The sequence below is a fragment of the Falco punctatus genome, assembly GCF_963210335.1.
Source record: "Falco punctatus genome assembly, chromosome: 4".
Lineage (NCBI taxonomy): Eukaryota > Metazoa > Chordata > Aves > Falconiformes > Falconidae > Falco > Falco punctatus.
The window spans coordinates 8,266,659-8,293,232 of record NC_137583.1 but is presented as its reverse complement, the minus strand read 5'-3'; the positions used below and the strand labels follow the sequence as shown (position 1 = coordinate 8,293,232).

At 55.1% G+C, this 26,574-nt stretch overlaps 1 protein-coding gene across 3 annotated transcripts in view; it reads left to right on the top strand.

The window, feature by feature from the left end:
- The window catches only part of TEX264 (testis expressed 264, ER-phagy receptor), a 40,872-nt gene extending 14,420 nt beyond the window's left edge, over window positions 1–26,452 (top strand). For all 3 annotated transcript variants that reach the window (XM_080385443.1, XM_080385441.1, XM_080385442.1), the window contains 2 exons: window positions 18,294–18,465; window positions 25,606–26,452. In XM_080385443.1, coding sequence (XP_080241569.1) covers window positions 18,294–18,465; window positions 25,606–25,919 — 486 coding nt within the window. In that variant the 3' untranslated portion in view covers window positions 25,920–26,452. The remainder of the gene's footprint in view (window positions 1–18,293; window positions 18,466–25,605) is intronic.
- The last annotated feature ends 122 nt before the right edge of the window (window positions 26,453–26,574 follow it).

Here is a 26,574-nt window from a genome sequence, read left to right as displayed (position 1 = left end):
TTTTGCTTGGCTGTATTGGGGGCCTGGGGTCAGGGGTTGGCAGCTGGTAAAATGTTTGCAAAGGGGGCTTAATTATTGGGGTATTGGCTGATCCTGGCTGATTTAGTTTAGTTTGGGCTCTGTGAATGAAGCCTTTTTAAATACCAGCTTGCTATGTGCAAGTGGTCTGGGCTGCAGTCTGTGTGTACGTGAGACCTGATCTCAGCAGCAGCTCCAGTCGGTCAGCTCCCACCCAAGGTTTTCCTCCGGGTCTCTAGGAAGTAGTGCAGGTGCCCAGCCAGTGCTGTTCCTCAGCTATAGCTTTGCTTATCCTCATGAACTCCTTTGGTCTTCTGCGAGCTCTGGGGACCATGGGCTGAAGACCACTGCCCAAGGTGGAGCCCTTACTGAGCCAAGGCCACTCAAAGTTGCATATCCATCTCCCCAGAGAGGATGAGGAGTGGGATACCTTTAATCCAGAACTTACCACTACCAACCTAGGACTTTGCTGCCCTCACTGTCTCATGATGTGGGTCTAGAAGGGCTCTTTCAGATAACCTTCTGCATCCCTGCATCAGTGGGTCACCCTGCAGAATATGGCTGTGGCTTTCTGGGAGGTGGAGCTCTCCATCCTCCTCCTTCCCTTTTCCCATGCCCAGGGTGACTGTGGGTATCAGTTTGCAGATACCTTGAGCGAGGTTTGGGGTGCTGGGGAGAGAAGTGGTGCCTCAGCCGTCTGGCTAGGTGGGATGACCTTCAGTTTAAGCCCACATGCACTTGAATATAGGTCTGTAGAGTTCCCAGGAAGACAGGAGGTTATTTGATGCTGCTGTTAAGCGATCCTCACACATCAAATAAAAGTGAGGGGGGGAAAGAAATCCTTGAGAGTCGTACAGGATTTGACGTGTCTTACTCATATTGATGGCAGAGATGAGGCCAGAGCTGACAGTGTGACAGGCTGCTGGGCACTGGGCTGGCAGAGGCTTGGAGTAAGGATACAGAGTCTGGGGGAAGTGTTTTGGGAGCCCTTGCGTGTGTCTGCATCAGTCCCAGGCTGGGCTGTAGGTCAGGTCACACGTGGCTTGTGCACTGCAGACAGATGTCGCTAGCAACCACTGCCCACCAGTTGTGTACCTCGGGGCTGCAGCAGCAGGTTGGGGCTGTCCCCAGCAGTTGTCGCTCAGATACCTCCAGTGTGAGTGTAGCTGCAGACCAGTGCATCTCCAGTGGGTGGTACATGGTTAGGGTGGGGGGATGGCCCATGATGGGAAACCCCAGGGAAGTGTGGATGCTCAGGGTGGATGGTGCAGACAAGCTGACAAGCCACCTCCCTGGTTTTGCCCCACTGATGATAGCCAGCCAGCAGTGGGGTTTGGAAATGAGGGGAAGAAACTACCCATCCTACTTACTTTCCCCTCTTAGAAACAAACTCCAACTCAAATGCTGTTCTGGCTTGGTTTATCCTATTACTAAGGAAGCCCTCAATGGTGTTATCTTCATTGCCTGTCACTCATATCCACAAGTGCTACATAGTGGATTGAGTCTCTCTTCTCCTTTAGGAACGCCATTAGGCTTGGGGATGTGTTGGGTGTTTGCAGTCTGCTCCTGCAAAGGGCAGTGGAACACAGCCTGATGCTTGCAGCATCTCCCTGCAGCCAGGGAAACAGAGACACGGGGGATGCTGCATCCAACCTACCACGTGCTACTAAGGTCTACCACTGCTCATGGCCACAGGAGGAGAAGGGAGAGCAGAAGAGGGCAATGTCAGAGATGGCTTTGGGTGAGTGTTTCTGGTTACCTGGGGACTGCTGGGTGTTGGGGTGTGTGGTGGTGCACAATGAGTCCATCACGTTCCCTCCTCTCACCTAGGCATTATGCACCCTGTTTGCTGCTGGCAAAAGAGGTGATGTATAGATGAGATTTTGGCCTTATTTTAGGTGATGACAGTTTAAGGATGGGAGTCCTGGTGAGCTAAGAGTCTCTCCCTACCCACCCCTGGTTCCCCACCAGCCTAGCTGATGCTGAGGATGAGTGCCGGAGCAGCTGGGCCACGAGTGCTGGAGGACACCCTTGGCTGATATGTGCTCTGTGCCAGGAGCCAGTGAAGCTCTTGATCTTGGACTGGGCAAGCGGAGCAGGTGAGGGGTGGGCACTGCAATTCTACAGTCACGTGCAACTGCAGGCACCAGAGAGGGACCCCGAGGTGACTCTGCACAGGCTTGGTGCCTGCACGGGCACATTCATCTCCCACTGACTTGCACTGACAGCTGGTTTTCAGTGGTCTCTCTCCAGCGAGGCTGCCTGCTCGTTGCTGGTTGGCAACCCCCAGCTGCACGTCACATCACATCAGTTTGTGCGTTCGCTGTGACTTTTTATTAAATATTTTTTGTGACAAAACCCTCCGAAAAAGTTTTAGTCGTGTAAGTGACCTAACCTTCAGCTCTGTGTGGGGGAGCAGGTAGGGGAGGGCGGGATGCCCACGAGGTCAGGCTGGGAGCTGAGCCAGGTGGCAGGGATATTTGGTGGGCAATGTCATTTAACACTGTAGGAACCTTTGGACTGGGGTCAGCTCGCGCAGTGGAGCGGGTTCGTTTAACCTGTGTCTGCAGGGAAACGTGCTCCTCCTGCGTCGATAATGGAACATATGGGGATCCGGGGCTCTGCGTCACGTCTCCTGCCACTCGCAGCAGGCATCCCTGCTTTCCCACTTCTCCAGAGGAATTTGGCAGCCCCAGGCCTCTACTCATCTGCTGTCAGTTTTTCCCTGGTCCTTGCAGGCAGGCGAGCAGTGACTTAGCACTGGCCGTGCTTCATGTTCAGTGCCAACTTGTGCCAGGCACGCCAGTGTGTGCCGGTTGGTGTGTGTGCTGATTGCCCAGCGCGTGCTCATGCCATACCTGCTGCTTCGCTGCTTTGTGCTCGCAAGTGCCATTCTTCTTACAAGTGCATGGCTTCTATTTCAGCTCTGCTCTTCAGTTGCATGGGGGCAGGTGTAAAACCACAGCTCTGGCAGCACCACTCCTTTGAGCAGAAAAGAGGTTTTCTGACCAGCTTTGAGCTTCAGTAGTTACAAAGGCTCCTTCCCTGCCTCTGCAGCTTGTCTCATGTGTGGAATCACCTGGTTTTTCCTCAGCTGCTTGTTGACTTTGTACAAGCTTCTGCCCCAGCAGCAGGCAGAGGAGTCCTGGTCTCAGGGAAGCAGCTGACGTGGGACACAGGCTCCCGGCCACTGTGGCCTTCCCAGTTCTGATAGATTACAGAATGGGAACGGCCCAGTTTGGAAGGGTCCTGGAAAGGTGGTCTGATCCAGTCTTTTATCGAAAAGGGAGCCTGGATGAGTTATATAGCACCTGATTGCATCTTGAAAGATTCTGCCAACGGGGACTCTACCACATCCCTGGGGAAATTGTTCTAGCTGACAGCTCAGCTCCAGGTCTCTGCCACCATGGGTGCTTTCCTGTGACATCCAGCATTTTGATCCTATTACTGTCCCAGCTCCTCTCCCAGGAGCATTTCTAAAGGCAGCTCCCAGGAGGAGAGCAAACTTCAAGTGCCTGCCTTGCCATGCATGCCAAACTGTGTGGACATCCCTGATTATCTGACAGCCAAAAGCCTGGCCCAGTGCTGCCTGTCAGCTGGTGGTCCTGCTGGGGGGCATTTTCATCCTGGGGGGAGCGGGAAGCCACCTTGCTCTGCCAGCACTGCTTGGGAAAGCTGGGGCTCGCAGCCTCATAACTATTTACCCAGCCTTGCAGAATTGTCACAGGGATGCATCTGCTCAGACAAAGATTTGCTTCCCCCCTTGCCTTTGCAGCAACGACTAATGATCATGGAGGAAGCTGGGGATATTTCATATGGCTGTCCAAGGGAGAGAGGAACTGAAATGGTTTGCCTTGGGCAAGGAGGGAGAGTTAAATACTACAGTGCTTTTCTGTCAGATCTCTTTATCGGCTCAATCTGTACATGTGCTCTCCCCAGATATATTTATAGAGAATCCCAGAGGATGCAGTTGGTTCAAAAGGTTTTCTTTGTCAGGCATTGGAGATGGGTCTAGCTCTCAAGCAGCGACACAGTCCCAAACCTTAGGGTCTTCCCTCCTTGCCAGCTAGTCGATTAATTTGAGGATAAGATTGATCTGCCTTTCTGCAGTTATTTTAGCAGGGTCCTAATGATTTTTTTTCCGGGCTTGTTCTTCCCTGTAGCCCTTCAAGCCAGACCTTGCCAGCTGTGCCAGGCTTGAGAAATGGCAAAATGAACCTGATCAAATGCGAAACAGCTTCTTAAAAATGCGGCTCTTTTCCAGCAAACGCTGTTGGCCCAGTTTCCCTGGCTGTGAAGCTCCCGCTTTGAAACCTGTAGAGCAGGGAGATAATACATTTGAAAGCAGTGGCATTTTTACCTTCAGAAAAGGGACCATTGTGCTATGACTAACTTGCACTTTTCTGATTCTAGTTAGGTATAAAATGGTAGGAAAGGTGCTGCTTTGCGGAGGGCAGGAGAATGAAAACATTTCTCTTCTGCACTGAATCAAAACATGGATGGATGAGTTGCAAGGTTGGGTGGTGATCAGATCACAGGGATGAAACAACAAAATCAGTTCTTGCTCCTTCCTGTGCTGAGAGCTTATGTGCCGTAGGCGAGGGATGGGCTTTGGGGCTGCATCTGTGGCTGGAGCACTGGCGAGGCAGCCAAACCCAGCTGTTTGCTCCAAAGCAGAGAGTCACGCTGAAAGTCTCTTGGGGTCTTGCCTTTTGACAGGGATATATATATATATATACACACACACAGATAGAGAGATATATGTACACAAAACCCCTGTTGTCCCTGCCTGCAGCAGCCACTGCCCTTCAAATGCTGTTTGAGTTGATGCTGGTGGCCTTGGGCAGAGGCAGCAGGCTGGGGGTGTCCTGAGCTGCTAGTCCTCATGACCATGGTAGGTATGGATGTCTGTGGAGCCCCTCACATCTTGGGGAGTCTTTCACAGGCTCATCAAGTGCTTTTCCTCTGTTTATGCTGTTGCCTGGTGGCCATCACTCTGCCTGCATCCATAGGGACCCACAGCCTTTGCGGGGTGGGTGCAGGGTACAGAAAGATGCAATGATTTGTTGCAGACCTATGTACGACCAGTACATCCTGTCCTGCTTTGATGAGCAAACACACAGTGCTGAATTCTGGTTGTCCTGACAAGGCTGCGGAAAATCATGCTGCCAAATCCTGGCCCTTTTGAACTCCTCCAGATTTGCAAGGACCAAGTTCATCTTTGTGGTCTCCAGCTGCCTCTGCCATGGCAGGGCTCCGGAGCAGCTTGCAGCCTGGTCTGTGAGCTCCTTGAAAGAGGAAGGTCAAACTGTGCTTAATTCTTGGCTTGCAGGCTTTTGAGAGTATCTGGGAGCCCTCAGCTCCAGGGTTCCTTTTGTCTCATTCCTTTTCCAGCATGTGGCAGCTTATTTGAGCGTCTCTGCTTCAGCCAAATGGGAGAAAATTGGAGCCTTCAATAGAAATACTGGTAGTTTGTAACTCCAGCAGCTGTGCCTGGAGCTGGCAGGGATGACTCCGGGTTAAAACTGCCCCAAGGCAGCTGATGGAGGTTTGCAGCCTGGCAGGGATGTCCAGGCTTCCTGCGCCGCTTCCTCCAGCTCCATCCTGGGCTAGCAGCAAGCTGTGGTGAGCCTCTTCACCTTTGTGGCCAGCGGGCTGAGTGGGTAGTCATCTGGCACCTCTCCTCTTTGTCCAGGCACATAGGAGCAAGAAAAAGCGTTCGTTGCCCTGCTGTCAGACCGCAGCAGGCAGAGGAGGCAGCGGCTCCCTGGGGACTGGCTCAAGGGTGAGTCAGTACTTGTCCTCTGCCACCCTTGAGCTGACTTCTGCCAGGATCTGGTGCAGTGCCTGGCATTGGTAAGTGACCGAAGGTGCCTGTTACCATCAGGAGTGGGTCGGGGCCTGGTGGACCAGTGGGTGTGCTGAGGCAGCATCCCCTTTCCTTGTCCCCAGTCCACCCGACGTTTGCCTTTCCTGGCATCCTTGATGTTCTGGTGAGTGTGAGGACGTGGAGGCTCATGCTTGCCTTGAGCTGATGCATTTCTGCTGCGTTTGTTTGAGATCTTTTCTCCCTTAGATAGGGTGCCTCTGCCCTGCCAGGGCTGGTAGGAGGGCTGGGGCTGGTAATGCAAAAAAGGATGTGCTTCCAGCACAGAGGAGAGGAACAAACCTGCCTAAGAGGGGAGGTGATGATGGAGAGTCACCTCTCCTCCTGGGTAGCAGAGAGAAACTAGGAAGAGGTTTCTGTGCTGACTTGGAGCAGAGCCTAGGTGCAGCTTTTGGGACAGGATCAAATTCCCGTGGCCACCATGTCCACTTTCTCTAAAGCTTACCTAGTAGGGAGGTTCAAAATATGGATCCCATAGCCTGTGTGCAGAGAGGGAACTGTGGAATGCTTTCAGAGGCTTTCAGGATTGTGAAAGCAGCTCAGCTGCAGCAGAGAGCCTGAGCTCTACTCCAGCTTGCACCAAGGCAGCATGTGAGGAGTGCTGGCTGCTAGCTGCTCCGAGAGCCAGGAGTCCTGAGCCAGCGCTGAGAGGGGAAGGACTCGCAGCCAGCCACCTCTGGCACTGGGATGGCAAAACGGAGAGGCTGGGGCCACGAAATGGAGTCATTGGTGGGGCTTGGAGTGTGCTTGTCTTCCAGACCACTGACATCTGGATTTTGCACGTCTGCATTTTGCATGGCTGCGTTCCTCCTAAAGCTCAGCGAGGCTCTGTCTGTCTGAGGCTGAGCTCTAAATTAAATGACAGAGTGGTGCAGCTTTACATTTCAAAGTGTCTGAGGGAGTGGAAGGATGCCTGGGAGTTTCTGGCACTATGGAATAATTGGGGTGTTTTTTTGGTGTTTTTTTTTTTTTTTGGCTGCTTGTCCGATGACTGCTGGGTGCTCACTCCACAGATGGATTGCTTTACCTGTTCATCTTCTGCTAATATGAGGAATTATAACAACCCTGCAGGGATGAAGGGGGGTGAGGGAACTAAGTGCAGCAGGGAGAGCAGGTTAGTAACGGCTCTGCATCCGTGACTCTGGCTGCTTCTCACAGTGGTAGCTTGTGCATGCGCTCATGTTTGTGTTGCAGGACCCCTGGAAACTTTTGCTGCTGTTCCCCCCTTCCACATACTACCAACCAGAAGATCTCCTGGTGTATTTAAAGCTGTTACAGTGTCCATTTCCCTTACCTTTGCAGCTCTGCAGGGTGGATTCTGAGGCAGGAGTGCTGTTTGAAGGTCAAGGACAGACCTTTAAGGCAGCAGGGAGAGCGGTTGGTCTGGGAGTCCCTGTCCCAGCACGGCTCAGGGCTGTTGCCTTTCAGATGAAACCTGAAGGGTTGTCCTGGCTCAGTGGAGATGAAGAGGATGCACTGTGGCTGTTCACAGAGTGGGCCTGTCCGCAGCTGCCTGCCAGCTTCATGCTTTTGCTGACAGGCTCTGTCCCCGCTCCATGGGGTTGTAAGGCAGCCCAGGAAGGCTGGAGGGACGGAAACTGTGGCCTTGTTCCCACTGTGGACACTGGTGTCTTCTCACTGCTACTGGATGGCCAGTACTCTCAGATGCTCCTCTAAGTTTTATTTCTGCCGGGAGCTGATGGCAGCTCCTTGACATGCAGAAAGGTAGATATCTATCATCTGCTGTGGCCAGCTGCTTTTCTTTTCACGCTGTGCGGATTCACAGCTTGGGGTAACGTCCGCCCAGCGGTACAGCAACCAGACCGTGAGTTGGCAAAAGCTTATCGAGAGGTCAGTGTCAGAGAACGACTTGCGCTGGTACTTCTCTGCTGAGCAGTTCAGGGGATGAGCAAAGCAGAAGCTGCTGCTATGGCTGCAGGAGCTGCCTGATGCAGTGGGCTCACAGTGGAGGAGCACAGCCATCGGCTCCTGTTCTTGCATCCTCCTCCTCTCGCATGCATCTCTAGGTGCCGTGTTCACTTGTCCCTCCCTTGCTCAGTTCCTGCCTTCCCGAGAGGCCCTTGCCTGCCTCTCCCACCAGTTCCCCTGCAAACCTGTGTCTCCTGGCAGGAGCTACTATGGCACCCGTAGCATTGGCTCAGCTCGGGCTTTATGCTGTGCCATGGGGCACAGGACCAGCGTCCCAGCCCCTCCTCTCTTGCTAAGCGAGGCCTAGCAGCCTTCCTGGGACAGGGCTGCAGCGGCGCAGAGCAGTCTGCTCCCTGCCCGTGATGAGCTGCAGCTGCCTGGGAAGGGCAGATGGGGTTGGAGGTGCAGAAGTGCTTCCCTGAAATCCTCCCCATCCTCCACATACCCAGAGCTTGAGGGAGGAACACCACGGTGCTGGGAAGAAGCAGAGTGTCCTCTGGGTCTCAGGGGGCACTGGGGCAGCTCTGGTAGCTGCAGTGTTGGCTGATATGCTGCTGTTGATAACATTATGCAGGGCTGTTTGTGATTTGGGGTATCCAGGGGAGCAGAGCAGTGGTGAAGACAGAGAGGTGGCTCCCTGGCAGGGAAAGACCTGGAAAGCTGAGTGGCATGGTGCATATCTGGAGCGTTCCTGGCTCATGCAGCACCTCTGGTAGCGTACAGGACCTGGAAAGCTGCAGGCTCGTGGAAGGGCAGAGGCAGGCTGGGCTCTGTCCTCGCCTAACTTGCTTCAATTTTATCTTGTGATTGATCTGCGTGGTCAAACTCACAATCCTGTGCTGGTGGAGGAGCAGTTGCCAGACTGCAAAGGTCACTGAAAGCAGCTGCTCCCTTTTCCTGCTGCCTCTGTTACCAGCAGAAGAACCTGGCTTTGGAGGTGCTCAGCTTGCATCCCGGCTGGCACTTCCAGCCATTGCCTCCCCGCACACCCCAGCACACTGCGGCAGTGTGCTCAGCAGGCGCTTTCCTCTCTAGACTGAGGTAATGAGCCTCCTGGGACTCTGCACCAGGGTCTGGGGTGGGCCGAGGAGGAGGTGAGAGTTGCAGAGAAAAGGCAGGGACCCAGACCCACCTGGCCTCCCCATGCCCACTCTGAGCAGGGCAGCTGGAGAGGTCGGTCAGCACATGCAGCTGCCAAAACATCATGTCCTGGCTCGAGGATGTCCGGAGCTGTCCTAAGGGCCCTGATGAATATGCCTGGTGCCGCTTGTTTGCCTCCCTTACCCCCTCCTTGCCTCTGCCTGCGTTTCTATCTCTCCTGCATTGCAGGCAGCCTGCCGGCTTTTTGCCTTTTGCTTTCTGCCCGCCAGCGCTGTTTGTTTGCACTGGGGATTTCCTCAGGCGAATCGTTACCGCTGGCAGCGTGTGGTGGCTGGAGGCTCTGGGGGCTTCGTTAGCTGAGCTCACTGGTGGGAGCCATCATCACACTGGGGCTCGCCAGCATTGCTGGCTCTTTGCCCTTTGCCTCGCAGGATTGCCAGCTTTTTGGGGTAGAGGTGCAAGCTCTTGGACGTGGAGGTTTGAAGGTGGCTTTCCTGGAAGCCTGCAGGGAAATGTTTCTTGTTCATTTCTAAAAAATCAGAAAGGCGCTTGTCCTGGACTCTGACTGGCTTTTAAAACATGGGGATGTCTTTCCCCAGTGCAAGGGAAGGAGAAGCAGGAACAGGAGGAGCAGTGAACCAACAGGGAGCTGTGGCCCATGGGTGAGTGTCCTGCAGTGGAGAGCCCGAGAGGGATCTCTGTCACTGGAGGCAAGCCTGGGCCTCCCTGAGCAGGTCAGACAGTATTTCTCCACTGTTGATTGCACTTAGCTGATAGCTTGGAAGATCATCGTGTCCTGCAAACTGACTTTCTGCCATCAGATTTGCCAATGTGCTGTACTGGTGATACGCTGATGGATGTTGTGATCATCTTACCCCTTCCTCATCAGTGAACCAGGCTGAAACCCACTCGATCTTCCACTTTGGTGGCCTTCCTTGCCTTCTATGTGAGGCCAATGAGCCTGACATTAAGTCCCTGTTAGTGGGGAGGGAAGGACTATTTTGCTGGGGAATCAGGTGGTTGCATCCGGATTTTGCTTCAGGCTGCTGGTGGCTTTATCTGTGCAAGTTCAGCAAGGTTAGGTTCTTCAGCTTCCCTTTTCAGCTTTCAGCTGTGAAGGGATGGTGTGAGGCTGAGCTTAGCTCATCATGAAATACATTCCATGAAGCCTGGGAGCCGGGGGCGTTGCAGAAAGACAAGGTTGTTCAAGGAGGTAGGAAGTGATGGGGGGGCATTTATTCCACTGCGCCACTTTCTTCCTGGGGGCATTACTGTGACACATGTCCTGAGTTTGTCCTGGTAAAACAAGCTGTGGAAGAGCAGCTGGAGGTGCCCGTGATCCCAGGAAGATGGCTTGGGGAGCCAAGGAACAAGAGGAAAGGACTCAGATTTGGTGGTGGTGGTGGGGTGCTCTTAGGAGACTCAAGAGCTCCCATGTGCTATGGGCACCAGGCACTCCTCCGTCTCTGTTGCTTTGGTTTTGCTGCGCAAGGGTTTCATCACGGGACCTATTACAGGTGAGGACATGTGTGGGAAGGCTGGGAATGACAAGCCTCCACTGGACATCCCTGTTGCAGAAGGGCAAGTACAGAAGCAAGTGGTGGCCCAGGAGATAAAAGTCATCAAGGTGTGTTGGGAATGTCCACCTGGATGAGGAGCCCTCCAGTCTCTCAGCTATGAGTTTGCCATGGAAGAAGATCTCTCGCCACAAGGAACAACCTGTTGTTGGGTATCTCAGGGCAGGGGGGTTGTACTGTAGATTAGAGCTTACTCTCCCTGTGAGCAGCCTAAAAAATATCCGTGTTTCAAAAAGGCTCTTTTTACCTGCATGATACCCCAAGCAGGGTGGGAGGCTGCAGTGTGGTGGGCCGCCTGGCCAAGGCGGGATGGGCAGGAGAACTTCTTGGGTGGTGATTTCTTTCCTGAAAGGCCCTACCTTAACAAGAGGCAGAGAAATTGCCACAGCTGCTGCTCCTGGCAGCCTTGCCGAGGCAACAGAGCAGGCAAAGCAATTTAGCATCACTCCAGTCATCCGTGATGGCAGAGATCATTGCATCAACCTCTTCAGCTTTGTGATTAATGCTGAAGAAGCATCCTCTGAGGGCTGGAAGGAAAGCGTTGGTCCCCAGAGACCCACACTCTGAAGCAGAGGCAGCCCTCTCCAGCTGTGGTCCTCCTCTCCCGTAGTCTCGTCTTCCTCCTTTTGTGTGTGGCTGTTGACCCACATATTCCCATAGTGATGGAGTTCCTAGGGACAGGAGCAAGAATCCGTGACTGGTTCCTCAGGGGAGGAGAGATTATGTGGATTTATGTGGATTTCTTGTCTTATAATGGAAATCCAGGGTTTGAGCTTTCAGAGTGGCTAAAGCCAAAGTCTGCTTCAGAGAGCTTGTGTGTGGCAGTGTTGGGGAAGGAGGAGCAGAGGAAGGGGTGCAGTTGGGGTCAGGTAGGAGGAAGATGTGATAACATATAGTGGAGTTCTAGGAAGCTGGTGAGAACAGTGTCCCCAGCTGGCTTCTCTTACCGATGGCGAGTACAGGAGCAAGGCAAAACCTGGGAACTTGGAAAGCACTGAGTTTTCAGGAAGATTAATTTTTTTTAATGCAAAAGTTTGCTTCACTTCTGAAACTCTTTGCTCAAGGACTAATTCCTACCAAATAACCATGACACCAGGGGGGACCCAAGCCCTGTGAATTGTTTGCACCATCTGCTCCTTATTTTGCAGGTGACGTTCCTGTAGTTGGGGCAGTAAAGTAAGTCCCTGGAAACACATGGCTTAACATACCTGAGTGTCTCCAGGCTGGCAGCCGTGTCCAGGGCTTGTTATTCCCCCACACTGGGGGTTCTGGCTGCCAGTGGCTGCTTTCTGAAAGTAAATCTCACTGGGGCTTGCTGCCCGGCTCATCTCTGAAGATGGGGGATGCGCCTGGATGTGCTGCAGGATTTCTCTTGCAGCTCAAATGGGTGCTGGAAGGGGAGGAGGTCCGGAGTGTGCCTGTACTTGCAGCAAGGCAGGGATGGAGCTTACTCCCTTTTGCTGAGGGATGGGAGGGAATCTCCATCCCAGAGAGGAGAGTCGCGTTTGTGACTTGCAGCAGCCTCCTGCAGTGACCTAGGAGCCTGTGCCTGGTCCCCATCAGCCCCCCGCAGGGTGCTGGGACTTCCCGTACCCACCAACCCACCCAGGCTCGTTCCCCCGCCTCTCAGTTTGGCTGTGCCTGACAGCTGCTGCTTTGCAGCTCCCGCGGCTCCGCTGGGGTGGGAGCAGCCGGGTGATTCGGCCCTGGGAAGCGCAGGCAGGCAGGCAAGGTGTAAATTGCATGGCGGGCTGCCTTCAGCAAGGTGAAAATGAAAAACTCTCCCAGTTATCGAGCCTGGCGTTTTGCAGCTCCCACAGTCCAAATGCTCTCCCTCTTGCTGCTGCGGAGAGGATCTCGGGGGCTGGTTTTCACCCACCCGTCCTGAAGCTGTGCGCTGCCTGTACCGGCAGGGCCATATCCCGGTGGCGGGCAGGACTGGGGCTTGCTGTGGGAAGTGGGGGGAAGCGTGCTGGTGTGGAGGGCAGGGAGGGGTGCTGGTGGGCACGGCAGGTGCTGATTGCCAGGTACTGTATTTTGCTAGCTGGAGGATTTGCCATCCTTTGGTGAGACTTTGTTTTCCACCGCTGTAGTGCTGCTGATGCCACTCTTTTTTTCCTGCTGGCTGATGGAAACGGCCTTTTCTTGATTGCAGTAATATCACCTTCTGTTTCTGAAACACCTCGCAGCCCAGAGGATTTGAAAGTAAAGTGCACATGTGTGGGAGCAGTCTCACCACCTCTGAAATGTGAGTTTCTCCAGGCTGGGAAGCAGCAGCTGGTTCGCAGCCCAGCAGCCTGGTGTTTGCAGCTGTGCCGTGTGCTGGAGCTGGCTCTGGGTGCTGGCCATGCTGGGAGGCAGGACCTGCTGGCTCCACGTGCACCCTGCTGGAGCTGCAAGCCGAGATGTTGGGGTTTCCTTGATGCTTGAGGTATTACTGATGTGAAGTATGTCTGGCTGCCTCTTCCTCCAGCAACTTGTCCTCCCTTCTGCCCAAACCATCTCTTGGGCCAATGGTTCCTCCCCAGTCCCCTGCCTGACTCCTGCCCCTCAGCAGGCAGCCCCAGGCACCCAGGCTTCATCCCCGTCTCTTGTGGTCAGACTGCAGCTTGGCAGGGAGGACCAGAATCATGGAAGGGTTTGGGTTGGAAGGGAGCTTCAAAGGTCGTACAGTCTGACACCTTCCCCTAGACCTAGGTCACTCCCAGCCCCATCCAGACTGACCGGGGATGGGGCATCCACAGCTGCTCTGAGCACCCTGTGCCAGTGTCTCACCACCCTCATCACAAGGTGTTTCTTCCTTATGCCTGACCTAAACCTGCCTGCTTTCAGTTTAAATCCATTGTCCCTTGTCCTGTCACTACAGGCCCTGGTAAAAAGTCTTTCTCCATCTTTCTTACAAGCCCTCTTTATACATTGAGGCTGTGATAAGGTCTCCCTGGATCCTTTTCTTCTCCAGGCTGAACAGCCCCAGCTCTCTCACCCTTTCTCCATAGCAGAGGTGTTCCAGCCCTTACACTGTTTCCATGGCCTTTTCTGGACCCGCTCTGACAGGTCCATGACTGTCTTGTGCTGGGGACCCCAGAGCTGGAGGCAATGCTCCAGATGGGGTCTCACAAGAGCAGAGCAGAGGTGCAGTGTCCTCTCCTACAACCTGCTGGCCACGCTGCTTGTAGTGCAGTCCAGAAGATGCTTGGCTTTCTGGGCTGCAACGGTACATTGAAGTCAAGTTTGAAGCCCAGGGAGGAAGGGGTGCTTTTGGGTTTTTTTTTTTCTCTCGTCAGCTTAGACTTGGAACTGAAGTGGTGTTTAACTTCAAGCTGCTGTCTGGGCAAGGAGAAACAGAAACAAGGGATATTCCCAGTCTGGGTCTGGGACAGTGGGATGGCCCAGCAAGGAATCTGTCCCCCCGACTGAACTGGGAGAGCGCCAAAGGGTGCTGGGTGCTGTGCAAACTGAATTGCAAAGCCTTTCTGCACTACCTAGTGCCCATAGTGTCTAAGATAAGCGGGGATGACACACTGAGTGTGGAGCGTGTGTGGAAGTGAGGAGGATGTGGCACACAGTGCGCTCCCTTCAGTCCTAGCTGGTGGCTCAGTTTCAGCTCTTAATTTTAGCGACTGATTTTAGGGCCCTTTGGCTCCATTTGGTTTTGTTTGTTGTTTCTTTAAAATCCCTGGGACCGAAGCGTCCGATCGCTTCACCAGGAGGAGAAGATGGATGCCTCTGGATGGAAGCAAGACATGGGGGAGGGACTTGTGTTGCCTGAGCAGGCAGGAGGTGCTGGCATGCAGGGACAGGGCTGGTGGGTCCCCTGGGGGTCCCCTGCACTCTGCCAGGTGCTAGCTGACCTACTGGCACTAACTGGAGCGGCCCAGTCACCAGCAGCATGGGTGAGGGGAAGCTGATGGCAGTGAGGGTGTTGATGATGCTCTGGCTGGAATGTGGTTTGGTGCATAATCCTTGTCTGTCTTTTCTGATGCATGAGGCTGGGGGATGCTCCATTCCTAGAGGGACAAGGCCAACCTGGAGAAAGTCCTACAGGGAGTCAGAGGGTGGTGGGTCATTTGGAAGCAGCCCAGGGGTAAAGATTGGGTGAGATGCTATTTCACCTGGGAAAAAGGAGTGCAAGAGTCTTCCCCTACAAAAAACTTTGTTCCCAGGAGGATGGTGAGCAACACCCCACCATGGCCCTCAGATGAGTTGGCCTCATGGGAAGCAGTGGGTCTTGACATAGGAGGAGCATGCCAGAGCTGCCGTGCATGTCGGGACTGAACTGGAGGGCTCTGGATGCATCGGTCTTTGCTGTGTATATGCAGCTTGGCTGTATGGATCCCGTACTTCAGGTGCCCAGTAGAGCCTTGCACGCTGTGCTAATGCCTCCATCTTTGCTGGTTGTAGGAAGGGCGAGCTCCTGGCAGAGGCTGAGAAGGGAGGTGGCACAGCGTGACCTTGTGAAGGGATGAGTCCCTTTCCCTGCCCTAGTTACTGGGTCCTGCTGTCCTAGCCAGAAGCCTGGCCCTGACACTGTCAGCGTCCCACTGTTCACCTCTTGCTGAGCTCCTCCGCCCATGTGAGACTGCATTTGATTTGACTGGAGGGCTCTGCCTTGCAAGCTCCACGTCCGCCTTGCTGCTCCATCTGTTGGCTTAGCTGCAGTTAGCAAGGGGCTTCCTCCTCAGCTGCAGAGTGTATTATTGCCTGTTGAGTGTCTCTGTTGTTTTGCCATGTTGTTGAGCTTTTGCTAATCTGCTCTCTGCTTATGCCTTTGCATTTGGACTCTGCTCTCCAATCTCTCAGGGTTCTTTCCCTTGCAGCAGTGTTACAACCTTCCTCTTTGCTGCGATAATCCTAAGCCACTCTGTCCTGTGCTGAAACCCACCTCTTGGTTGCACTTTGCTGCACCTCTGCTTGTGCTTGCCTGGCATCTGCCAGGCTCCTGATCTTCTTTGGGATGATTACGAGGGCGATCTCCTTTGCATCCCTTTGGATGATCCCCTTATCCATTTTTTTTGGATCATCCCCTCATCCATTTCTGTTGTTGTGGCTTCCCACCTCATTGCCTCTGCCCTTTCCTCAAGTCTTTATGCAGCCTCATCCCTTTGGTCCCAGCCTGGATAGGACAGAATTTCCAGCTGCCACCTCCCTGCACCTTCTTGGGGATGTTGTCCTCTCCTGAGCCTGGCTGCTGGTGCTGAGCTCTGCAGCAGCCCTGCCAGGAGCTGGGTTGCTCCAGGAAGAAGCACAGAAGCAGAGGCCTAGCTCCCACCTTGATTTGTACAGGCATAAATTAGGACCACCAGGCTCTGTTTCCCTCCATTGGCTTTTGGGGAAAACCCTGGAAGAATTGGAAGGAAGTATTAAGCATCCTTGTAGCTGTCCATAGCGAGGCAGGTGTTGGCATTGGCAGTGAGTGTCCAGCCACTTCAGCACTGACGCACCAACCTGGTCCACAGCCATGGGCTTTGACTGCAGGGCACCTGGGTGCTCCTGGCTTCAGGGAGACAAAACTGCCTCCCACCCTGGCAGGGTGCAACATCCTCCTCTCTCTTATAGGATGATCCTTGAGTCTGAAGCAGCATGTGGCTCATGAGACAGTCCTGGACCTTGTTCTTCATACAAATGTGTGGGTTTATTCCTTAAAAAGCCATAATTCACCCTTTTTGTGTGTGTGCAGGGGGTGTTGTTTGTACTTTGGGGGAGTCACTATGATGTCTGTGTAGTTGGAAGGGGAGTTGTAGCAACCTAGATAAATTGTAGGGAGAGGGTACATCTCCGATCCACTCTTTATGAATCCCAGAGTCAGTTTTGGGAAGTCAGCTTGGAATGTCTTGGAGACCAGATCAGAGCCCTGATGTTTTAAGACTGTTTAGATGCCTTGTATAAATTTAGTGAAGGTCTCTTTGATTTAAGATCCTCTGAGTTGTCCCCATCTGCATTAAGTGGTGGAGGGCCAGCTGGATGCATCCAAAAAACCTGTGAATTTTGGAGATACCCGTCTCTGGTATGTGTTGCAGTAACCTAAAATAACAAACCAAGCTGAAGATTGGCTGATAGGCTTGTGGTTGGTAGAGCAAGGGGCAGAGCGGTGGGGAGGGTTCTTGTCTGTGCTGTTGCTGAAAAAGCAGAAGTGATATGAGCCGCCTCTGCTCTGCTGCTAAAAACAGCCTGGCTTGTTTTTATTTAATACGGTTTTGATCTGCGTGTGTTAGTGTTTCACCTGCCTGTGAGTGGGAACTCCGGGCTCCAAGCGCCTTAGGAGCCCACCTGCGTCCCTGCATGTCCATGTGACACTGGGCTCATGAATGTGGTTCCTTCTCAGTTGGAGGAGGGACTCTGCCAAAATTCAGGCTTGAAGGTGTTGGGATGGGACAGGTAAAGCTGGGGTTCGTGTTTCTGCCACTGTGGTGCCACTGGGTAAATTGAGGCTCTCAGAACCAGCTCCTGCAGGCTTCCCCAGGAAAATAGACCTGGAAACAGCTTACATGAGGTTTTCTCTCTGTCTTGCTTGTGCAGCATCCTGACAGCACGGAGGTGGCTCTCCAGGTGGCCTTGCTGCCAGCGCCAGGGAGAGGGTCAGTGTTATCTCCTGTCGGTTGTGGATTCTGCCTAGTGCTGGCATTTCGCTGGGAAATAAATGATATGAAATCAGCTTGGTCCATCCTCAGGGGTGAAGGGGGTCAGGAATGAATTTTGTAAGGTCAGAATTGATGTGTCCATAGAGCTTGTCCTTGGAGAGGGGCCAGCCCTGGCTTTGGAGAGCCCTGGAGGAGTACAGACCCTGTCAGAGGATGTCCAGGCAAGCCATGCCAAGAGCAATGTGGCAGGGAGGAGAATGAGGATAGTTGAGGCAGGGAGGAAAAGGAGGATCAGTGGGTCAGGGAGGAAAAGGAGAATAGTCAGGGCAAGGAGGAGGAGGATAACTGGGGTGGTTGTGGAATTAAATAAAAGCTGACAGTGATTTGAAAAGGGGAAAGAAAAAAGAAAACCTGCTAAAGAGACGCTCTCCCTTCTCACCCAGATTGTAATCAGCCGCCCCCTCTGCCAGCAAGCAGCTGGTGGGCAGGCGAGGAGGGGGTGGCAAGAGGGGTCCAGCCGCTCCTCGGCCTGGCCCCTGACACCCCGAGGATCCCTGCAGCCCTGGCTTGGCATGGACCACGCAGCTCGGGGGGGATGTACCCCCATCATGGGCCCATGGCAGCTGAGGGCTGAGGTCCTGAAGTGTGCTGCCGGGGGGAGGTGAGGCGAGGAGGAGGAGGAGTTGCCTGAAATGCCAGGGATTCATCTCCCACTCCCCCTGCCCTTGCCATTCTGAAAGGAGCTGCTTGAGCTGTCAGCTCTGGATTATATTAATTAGCAGAGAAGTGCTACGCCTGCTTGTGGGGCCATGCTGCCAGGAGGGACTGGAGACTTGGCAAGTGTGTTCAAAGCAGCTGCTGGGCTCCCTGAAACCCCTTGCTCCAGCCCAAAATGAGCTCACCAAAACCGAGGTTGAGCTGGGGTAGCTGAGCCTCGGGACCTTCTCCTTGAGCCCCGCCAGCTGTGATCCCTGGGGCCGCAACTGCCAGCCCTGGCATGTGGGGGCTGTTGTGACAGGGGAAGCAGCATGGCGGTTTCGGGAGGGGACCCCCTGCTCCACTGTGTCTGTGGGCAAAGTGGGTCAGTCTGTGATGCTGTCAGGCTGGCAGGTCCATGGGTGGAGGCGGGGTGCGCTGCCAGGGCGGGAGGCAGGGGCTTATAGGCCATATATCCCTGACCTGTGGTCGTCTTCTGCTTTTCAGGAAAGGAAGCTGTGTGCCCATCCCCGGATCGAGATCTACAAGGAGGATCGCATCTACTTTGTGTGTCCTCTCGCCCGCCAAGGGGACTTCTACGTGCCTGAAATGAAAGAATTGGAGAGGAAGAGCAGGGCTGCTGCAGCTGAGGCTGAGGATGCCCAGACAGACATCACAGGTATCCATGGCTTGCACATGGGCTCCATCTTTGATTGTCATCAGCCCTCCCAAAGGTGGGGGTCCTGGTGTCTCCAGTGCTGCCACCCGGGCAGGCAGAGGGGGGCTGACCTGCGTCCACCTGGTGCTCAGCCACTGAGTATCAGCACACCTCTTCCTCTCACGTCAGGCTAAGATAGAATCTTGTCCCTGGGGTGTCACACTGCACCTTGGGGAGAACCAGGACACCTCTGTGTCATCGGGGCAAGGGCCAAGCTGCCACTGAGTCACTGGTCCACTGTTGTCAAAGCAGAGCTGAATCTCACAGCTTTTGGTTGCATCTGGGCTTGTTTTTCTCCTTGTCATATACATCTTTCTTGATCTCATCTTCATCTGTTACATATTGGGATTGCAAAGAGCTTAAATACCAGGTTGCGGTAGCTGGTGGTGGAGTTGCCCAATAGCATCTGCTCAGCAAGATCTGTTGGAGCCTGGATGTATTCATACAGGAAAGGACCACAATGGCTGTAGGCGCAGAACAGCAGTGCTATAGTAACCCAAAATGCTAGTTGCTGTCACCGGCCCACGTGCTCACATGTCTGTGAGATGTGGGAGCCGGCTAGCCAAGCATTCCCGGGCACTGGATGGTGTGCCCGAGGCAGCTGCTGGCCGGGGCAGCTGCCTTCTCCTGCCCTGTGGGTTGCCCATGCTTGTGTAACGGGCATGAAAAAACCATGACGGCTCTCCTCACCTCCTGGGGCGCTTGGTCATTTGTTTTAACACGTCTTCAGGTTTGGGTTGCTTTAATTCTTAATCGTGTGTGGCGTAAAAACAAGCCTGGGAATTGCTTTCTGGGAGCTCTGTCCATTTAGCGCTGCAATGAAGAGTCTAATTGGGGCAGTTTCCCAGTGCTTTGAGGTCCCGTGTCTTCACAGTGCTCACTCAGCTTTTTGCCTTTTTGACTGCCTTGTGGTGGGGTGGCTGCTTTGGGCACTGGCCCAGGGTGGCCAGAGGCACCCCACAGCCCTCTTGCTCTGGCACCTTCCCGTGGTTGCTGCTTGGTTTCAGAAAGGGACAGCAGGACCCATGTGAGTGAAAGCTGCTTCAGGTCAGTGGCTTCAGCAGCTGTGTGTGCTCCTTTCTGCACCGCTCAGGGGGTGCACAGTCCCGTAGCACAGCCAGGGGATGCTCAGTGCAGCCGCTGCCCTGTGCCCCGGCTGTCTCAGCGTCTTCCCTGCGATGCCACTGCCAGCTGGGGAAGTCCCCTCCCCTGCTGGAAGAAGGGTTGGGAAGGTCTTCCCAATTTTAAACAGCACTCAGACTGTCTCTTGTGGGAGACCCCAGGCCTGGCTCCCTGGCAGCAGCTCTGGGCCAGCTCCTCCACCATCCTTCCCCACCCAGTCACACAGATGAGCTTCTGTTGGCACAATCTGATGTGGTGTCATCTGCTGAGTCTGCACAACACCATCTTAAAATAATAATAGCTGTAAGAGGTTGGCCTTGCCTTGGAGACTGGAGAGTTGAGCTTGGATGTTGCGCTGTGATCGCTGTCACTGCTGGGCACAGGAGCTGAACCAGGTCTGCCGGGGTGTCGCACTCTCGCTTCAGCTGTCAGAGAGGACCAAGAATGTGGCGAGCCTTCAGGTTCCTTGTGCTGCTCCTGCCTGAGGGTCTTGGAGGTCCCTGTGATCTCCTGTGTCCCTGTGATGTTGCAGTGTCCTGGGCTGGCACACCTGCTGTCAGCTGGGGAGGGTGGTACCGCGTGATGAGGTCCTGGGCTTGTGCAGAGGAAAACAGTGCCCAGTGAGCATCCTGGTCACACCACCGATGGCCTGCTGACACCAGGGACTCGGGGGCTGTTTGTTGGCAGTGGTGCTGCCCCAGCCACTGGCTGGCCATCAGGCTGCCCCTGGTTCAGCAGTGGGGTCAAAGTCAGGAGGCAAGGTGGGAGGGGGCAGCTGGTCTCATTTGCTGAAGTCCTGCGTGGCTTTTCTGAGCTGGTGTGAGAGGAGATCCCACTGGGGCGGGGGCAGCTGGCAGATCTCGCCTCTGCCCAGCTGCTCACTGGAGGTGCCTTGAAAGAGACACCTTAACGGATTCAGACTGGTCCTCCCTTCCCAAGTGTTTTCTGTGGTGGGATCTGTGCAACCGCCTCTGAGTTGGAGGATGAGAAAGCCCCAGTCTCTTTTCCCATCTTTTTTACTCCTTTATTCCTGGGGGAGCCACTCAAAGACCAAGTTCAGCTTAGCCACAGGCCCTTCAACAAGCATGATGGCCAAAAGGTCTTCATGACCCAGCAGATCCCAGGGTCTCTGTGACAACTTTCAGGCTTTCCTCTGCTGGCTGGAGGGTGGGCACAACAATGTCCCCATTTGCTTTTAAGCGCAGTCTCCTCTTGGGTTGTTTCTTGATCCACCTCAGCTCTGCCAGTGCTTCAAGTGGTCCTGCCCCGATGGAGGCTCAGGTCGTGCTGGGATGCTCCTGGGAGGGGTGGTGGTCCTTGCCAGTGGCGCTCGGCTCCTCTGGCTGTGCCTGAGCTGCTGCCTCATCAGGTGAGTGGGGGACTGGGGAGGTGCTGAGCCACATTTCCTCTCCCTGAGGCAGCTGAGGATGTTGTACGCATGGCAGCCTTGGGCTGTCAGTCCTGATGTGGCAGCAGATGAAGCCCGCTCTTCCCCCTCGTCACAAAATACTGAAATAACAGCACTGAGCGTGCGATTTCAGAGCGAGCATCATATTTAGTAATGCTCTGTGTGGATGCAGAACATTTCAGTCACAGCTCACAAAACTCCCTGCCAGCAGCTGTATTACGCTTTCCTCAAATTAAAGACTTCAGGAGTTCCCAGCGGAAGGCACTGCTGTTTCTCCTTGCCTGTTGTTGTGGCTGGTGCCAGGCAGTGCCAAGCAACTTGCATGTGTAAGAAAAGACTGGATTTGTTTTCTTGAGCCTCCTGACCTTGGAGTGCATCTCTCCATTTAGGCTGTCATCTGCTGTCCTTACTCCTGAGCTCACCCTGCAAGGTGCTGGGTACCTGCAGCTCAAAACGAAGCCAGCGGCCACAAAGGCTGCAGGACATGGTCCAGGGTCTCTACTTGCTGCTGCTGCTCTGTACAGAGCAGGGTACTGGCAGCTCTGCTGAGGACGGACACACTTGGCACGCAAGGAAGGGGCCGGGGGCTGCAGCTGCCTCCGCACCAATTCTGTCCTTTCTTCGCCATCATCAGGGTCATCAGAAAGACGGGAAACATTTTTGGAAGGCAGCTGACGGGTCTCTAGGGGGCCAATGTCAATCACGATTAGTTGCTTTGTACTTAATTATTTTCCGGGGCTTTGGCAACAGCACGGTGCTCAGCAGGCCCTTGCTCCCGGCTTGCGCTCAGCGGCGTGCTCTCCAGCATGACCCTGCTGTGGCGCATGGAAGGTGAAAGCAAACAAAAGCAGCCTCTTGACATGGGCTTACTGGCATGAACACAGATGGTTTCTAAGCATGTGGCCCTGCCTAGAGTCTCAGGTGTTCATTTTCCTGGAGCTGAGTCTGTCCAGCAGCGTCTGGGTGCGACTGATGGCATCCCCTGCTGAGCCCCAGTGCCACAGTGCACTTTCCCTGATGTGCTCTGCCACATCCCCACTTGTTTCCATCCTCTGAAGAGCCATGTCTGTACATCCCGAGAAGGGTGTCAGTGTTCAGCTCCTCCATGCCTTCCTGCTGGTCTGCCTGAGTGCCAGCACCCAGGGTGGCACAGGGCTGAGCTTCCCTGGGGGGGCTGGCTCCCCACCAGGCTCGTTAGCAGCGTGGGGCGAGTGGTTCCCGTCGCACCCATCCCCGGCTGCTCTCTTGGTGTTGGCTGCTTGGCTTCCCTTCTTCCTAGGTGGCCCTGGCCTTTGGGGGGCACCTCAACACCCTGGTGGGGCTTCATCCCAAGCTGTGCCCCTTTTTCCCATTAAAACTTCCTGGGTTCTGTGTTCCTGCTGAGTGAAGGTGCGGTGGGATGGCTACACAATCCTTGGGGGAGCAGAGGGAGAGGTGGGGCTCCACAGGATGGCTGGCACCTCACTGCATGCCAGAGGAAAAGCTGTGCTGGATCCAGGTGCTGGGCTGGCTCCTGGTGCAGGGAAGTGGGATGCAGGGGATGGGTAGCGGCTTGCTGGGGGACCAAGCAAGGTGCCTGGGGCAGGACGGAGAGGTGGGTGTGAGGGCTGCTGGAAACCTCTGTGCCCACAAGGTGAGAGCTGAACCCCTGCTCTCCCACAAGGCACCTTCCGATGAGGCTTTGGTTACCCTCTTGGACTCCTGCCACACTCCCTGCCTGGCCTCTCCAGGCTGTACTGGGACAGCTGGGGGTTCCAGCCACATACCCTGCCAGAGCTGGCCCTGCACTGTCCCCAGCAGCAGCCACCTTCGTCCCTTCCTGGTCTGGCTGGGTGGCCACACCAGAGCCAGCCTTGTCCTGTGCAGAGGAGAGTGAGGCTGCTGAAATGGGCACATTTGCCAGCTGTGGCTGCTCAAACACGATCAGAAGTGACAGAGCAGTGAAAAAGTGCCTGACCGGAAGGAAACAGGCCTCTATTGTGGCCCTTGGAGCAAGGGAGGGGGGGGTGGCTGCAGCGGTGAGACAGCGGTGCTTTCCCACTGTGGCAGCTCAGAACAGCGTGTAGGTCAACTTCATCCCTGTCTTCCCTTCCTGAGCTGCTGCTGCTCCTCTCCTCAGGAGCTCCTTTGCTTTGTGGCGTGGGGTTATGTGATGGCTCCTGGGGTGATACAGGAGGGGTGCTGCAGGGCAGGGCATGGGTTGGGGGTCAGCAGCACTCTTGTCTTGGTTTCAGAGGGACATGAGTGACCATGAATGATATGAGCTGTCATGAAGCCATGGTGGGAACGTGTCATGTCACCTCGGGCCAACAATTTGGCCAAACTGAATTTTTATTTTTTTTTTAGATGTTTGCTAGAGACCTTGCAAACCCTTAGCTGGTTTCAGGGGTTGGGGGCCATGCACTCCCTTCCATCCCCCACAGTTCTCCATCTTCCCAGAGGCTCCCTGCTGACCCACTGCCCTGCCAAGGTCCTCCCAGGTAGGACAGTATCTCCCATTTTTCTGCCACCCGCTCAGTGGCCGCTGTCCCCTTCAGCAAGTGCCTTGCTGGCAGTGTGCAGAACATCCTTTTTAACTTAGAGTAAATGTAGTTTCCATGTCGAGGTGCTCCCTGATGCTATGGCAAAAGCAATGCGTGTCGGCAGGCGATGGTTCTTTTCTCCTTTTCATGGGTGGGTCACCAGGCATTGCTTGGGTGGTGGCCCAGGGCTTGGCTAGTGCCAGCCAAAGGGTTTACATGCCATGGCCGAGGCAGGAGGGTGGAGGCTCAGGCTCCTCCCCAGGTGCCTGCTGGGCAGGATGAAGCCAATGCACTATCCAGGTGGGATGAAGTGGTGGGTACGCTGTATCTGTGGGTCTTTCCCGGCTGCTCCTCATCCTGCTGCTGCTGCTCGGTCCTCATTGAACAGCCGTCACTCAGCCGGCAGGACCGTGGGATGGTGCCGCTCAAAGGCAGAGGACTGCCATTTACAAGCAGTTCTGCTGGCAGCTGCCCAGGCCAGGAAGAAAAACAACAAAAAAAAGGGATTTTAAGTGTGTTTGGAAGGAAAGTTCCTTCCCTGGCAGATCTCCTCCAGGAGCTCAGTGGCTGCCATGCAGCAGGAGCAGGGTGAGCAGCCCAGCCCTGGGCACCCGGGGCTGCAGGAGCCCAGATAGGCTGGAGATGTCTGCAGGAGCCCGGGGCAGCCCTGTGCTGCGCGCTGGGCATGGAGCCGCACCGGCAGGAGCCAGCATGGAGGAGAGGGCTCTCCTCGCCTGCCTGGGAGCCCCTCTGTGGTCACCACCATTCTCTCTGCCGCTTCCCAGCCCTGCTGGGAGCGAGCTGTGGTCCTCCGCCAGTGGTGCTGCCAAGCAGGGCTCCTCTTGGTCTCCCTCCTGGTGCAGGGCATGATCCTTGGCAGGGGCATCCAGCCCGGCATGGATGGAGCCTGCGGGGGAGTGAAGGTGCTGGGAATTGGCCAAGCTGGCACGCGCTTCCCACCGTGCGAGGCAGGTGGGAAGGGGCTGGAGTGGGGAGGGCTGTGATGGAGAAACGTGCCCAGTGTTGGCCGCTGGTGTTGTAATTAACAATGTGGATCTGCGATGTCATAATCGGTGATGTGGATCTGTGATGTCATAATTAACCTTGTGGATCTGTGATGTCATAATTAACAATGATTAATGTTTTACAGGAGGGTTTTAGTCTCCTGGCTGGTTGCTCCGGCAACAGCACCAAGCTGCTGGTCTCAATCTGACATGTTCAGCTCGTTGTTGACTCTTAATTGTGTTGTCGACCGAGCTAATGAGGCAGGGATCCAGGGAGGGGGCGGTGGGCCGAGGGGTCTGCCTGGGCAGGAAGGGGCAGCCCCTGGTGGGGCTTGGCTGTGAGAGAGGATGTGGGCTGGCAGCCAGCTCACGTGGAGAAGTGATGAATGAGCTGGGAAGGCTCCCACCGTCCTCTGGCACCCCGACTCCCGTCTGCCGCTGCCCTCCTTTGCCTTTGCACTGCTGCTGGCTGCAGGGGAGCCATGCGGGGAGCGGGAGCAGGTTGCCGGGGGTGCTGAAGGCAGCGTTAGGATGCCCTGGCATGAGGGTGGATGTACACCTGCTTCTGACGGCAGTGCATCCAAGGACCTGCCTGTGTGCCGCTGTCCCCTTGGGTGCTCAGGCAATGCTGCAGCTCCCCATCATCCTTGCAGCACGGCCTCCCACTCCTTGCCTCGTTCCTGGTGCCATGCTGTGGGCAGGTTTGTCCCCTAGCTCCCAGGCTAGGTATTCTCCCTAAGGAAGAGCTTGCCAGGTCCTTGGTGTGTGCACAGAGAGTGCCGTGGGGCCGGGGCACAGCCAGGAGGAAAGGGCATGGCTAGAAAGCCAGGGGTCGGCTGTGATAGCTTAGAGTGCGCTGATTTCAGGGAGCTACATCAGTCCAGCTCATGCTTGTCTTGGCCGAGTCACTTCTCAAAGGCACAGGAGGTGACAAGAGGTAGGAGCTGGTCTCCGCTGTGGCCTGACATCTCTGAGGTTTGGGACCTCATCCCCATTGCCTTCCTTCCCACAGCATTCACTCCCTCTCCTTCTCTCTCCATCTCAGGGGCCGACACCATGAGTGAGACGAGCTCCATCAGCATGGAGGCTACAACCGACAGCAGAGACACCTCGGTGGCCACCTCCATTCTGCTGCCCTTCCCAGCCAGCCGTGGCCGGGAGGAGGCAGACAACCGCAGCGAGCACAGCTACAGTGAGTCGGGAGCCAGCGGCTCCTCCTTCGAGGAGCTGGACCTGGAGGTCACTGGGGATGGGGAGGGAGCCCCAGGCCTGCTGCATGACATGGGCTACGCGGGCAACCCAGAGGTCACAGACAAGTGGACCAAGGAGCCCATTGCTGCTGAGAGAGGAGAAGAGTGAAGCAGAGACCTGGCTGCCTCACCTGCTCCCAGGGCTTGAGTTACTGGGAACCAGCTGCCTTTCCCACCTCCTTCCTCTCCAGCCAAGAGATACGAGTTGCTGATGCCCCCGGGACCCACTCTCCCTCTCTGCAGAAAGGGTGTTTGACCATTTTGGGCATGCTGGGAGGCAGGAGCGTCTCCTGCAGCGCTCAGCGGTGTGGGGTAGGTGCAGGCTGGGGGGGGCAGTGAAATGCAGTTGACGTTTGTGTGTCTCTAGATGCGTCGCAAATTCCTCGCAGGCGTCGCGGAACGAGGGGGTGGGTGGTGGTGGATAGCAGAGGTGTCCCCCCTCGGCTCTGCCAGTGCCCCTCTGACCCACAGCTTCTCTCCACTGCACCACCACGTGTTTTCTAGCACCAAAGAGCCGTGTTGGATTTGTTCCCTTCTTCTCTTCCCCTTGTTGAAAAATGGAAAGATCCCGTGTAAACCTGGTCCTCCTGGCACTGCCACGGGTGCTTTTGGGGTCTGTAATAAAGTGGATGCTTTTCCTCACTGGTGGCTGGTGGCATTGCTGACTGCCTCTGGGCCGATCGTGCTGTCCTGCCCCATGGTGGGGTACGGGCTGTGGGTGGAGGCTGCTGCTGGGTGCCCTCCGTGCCCCCTGACCGAGCTCA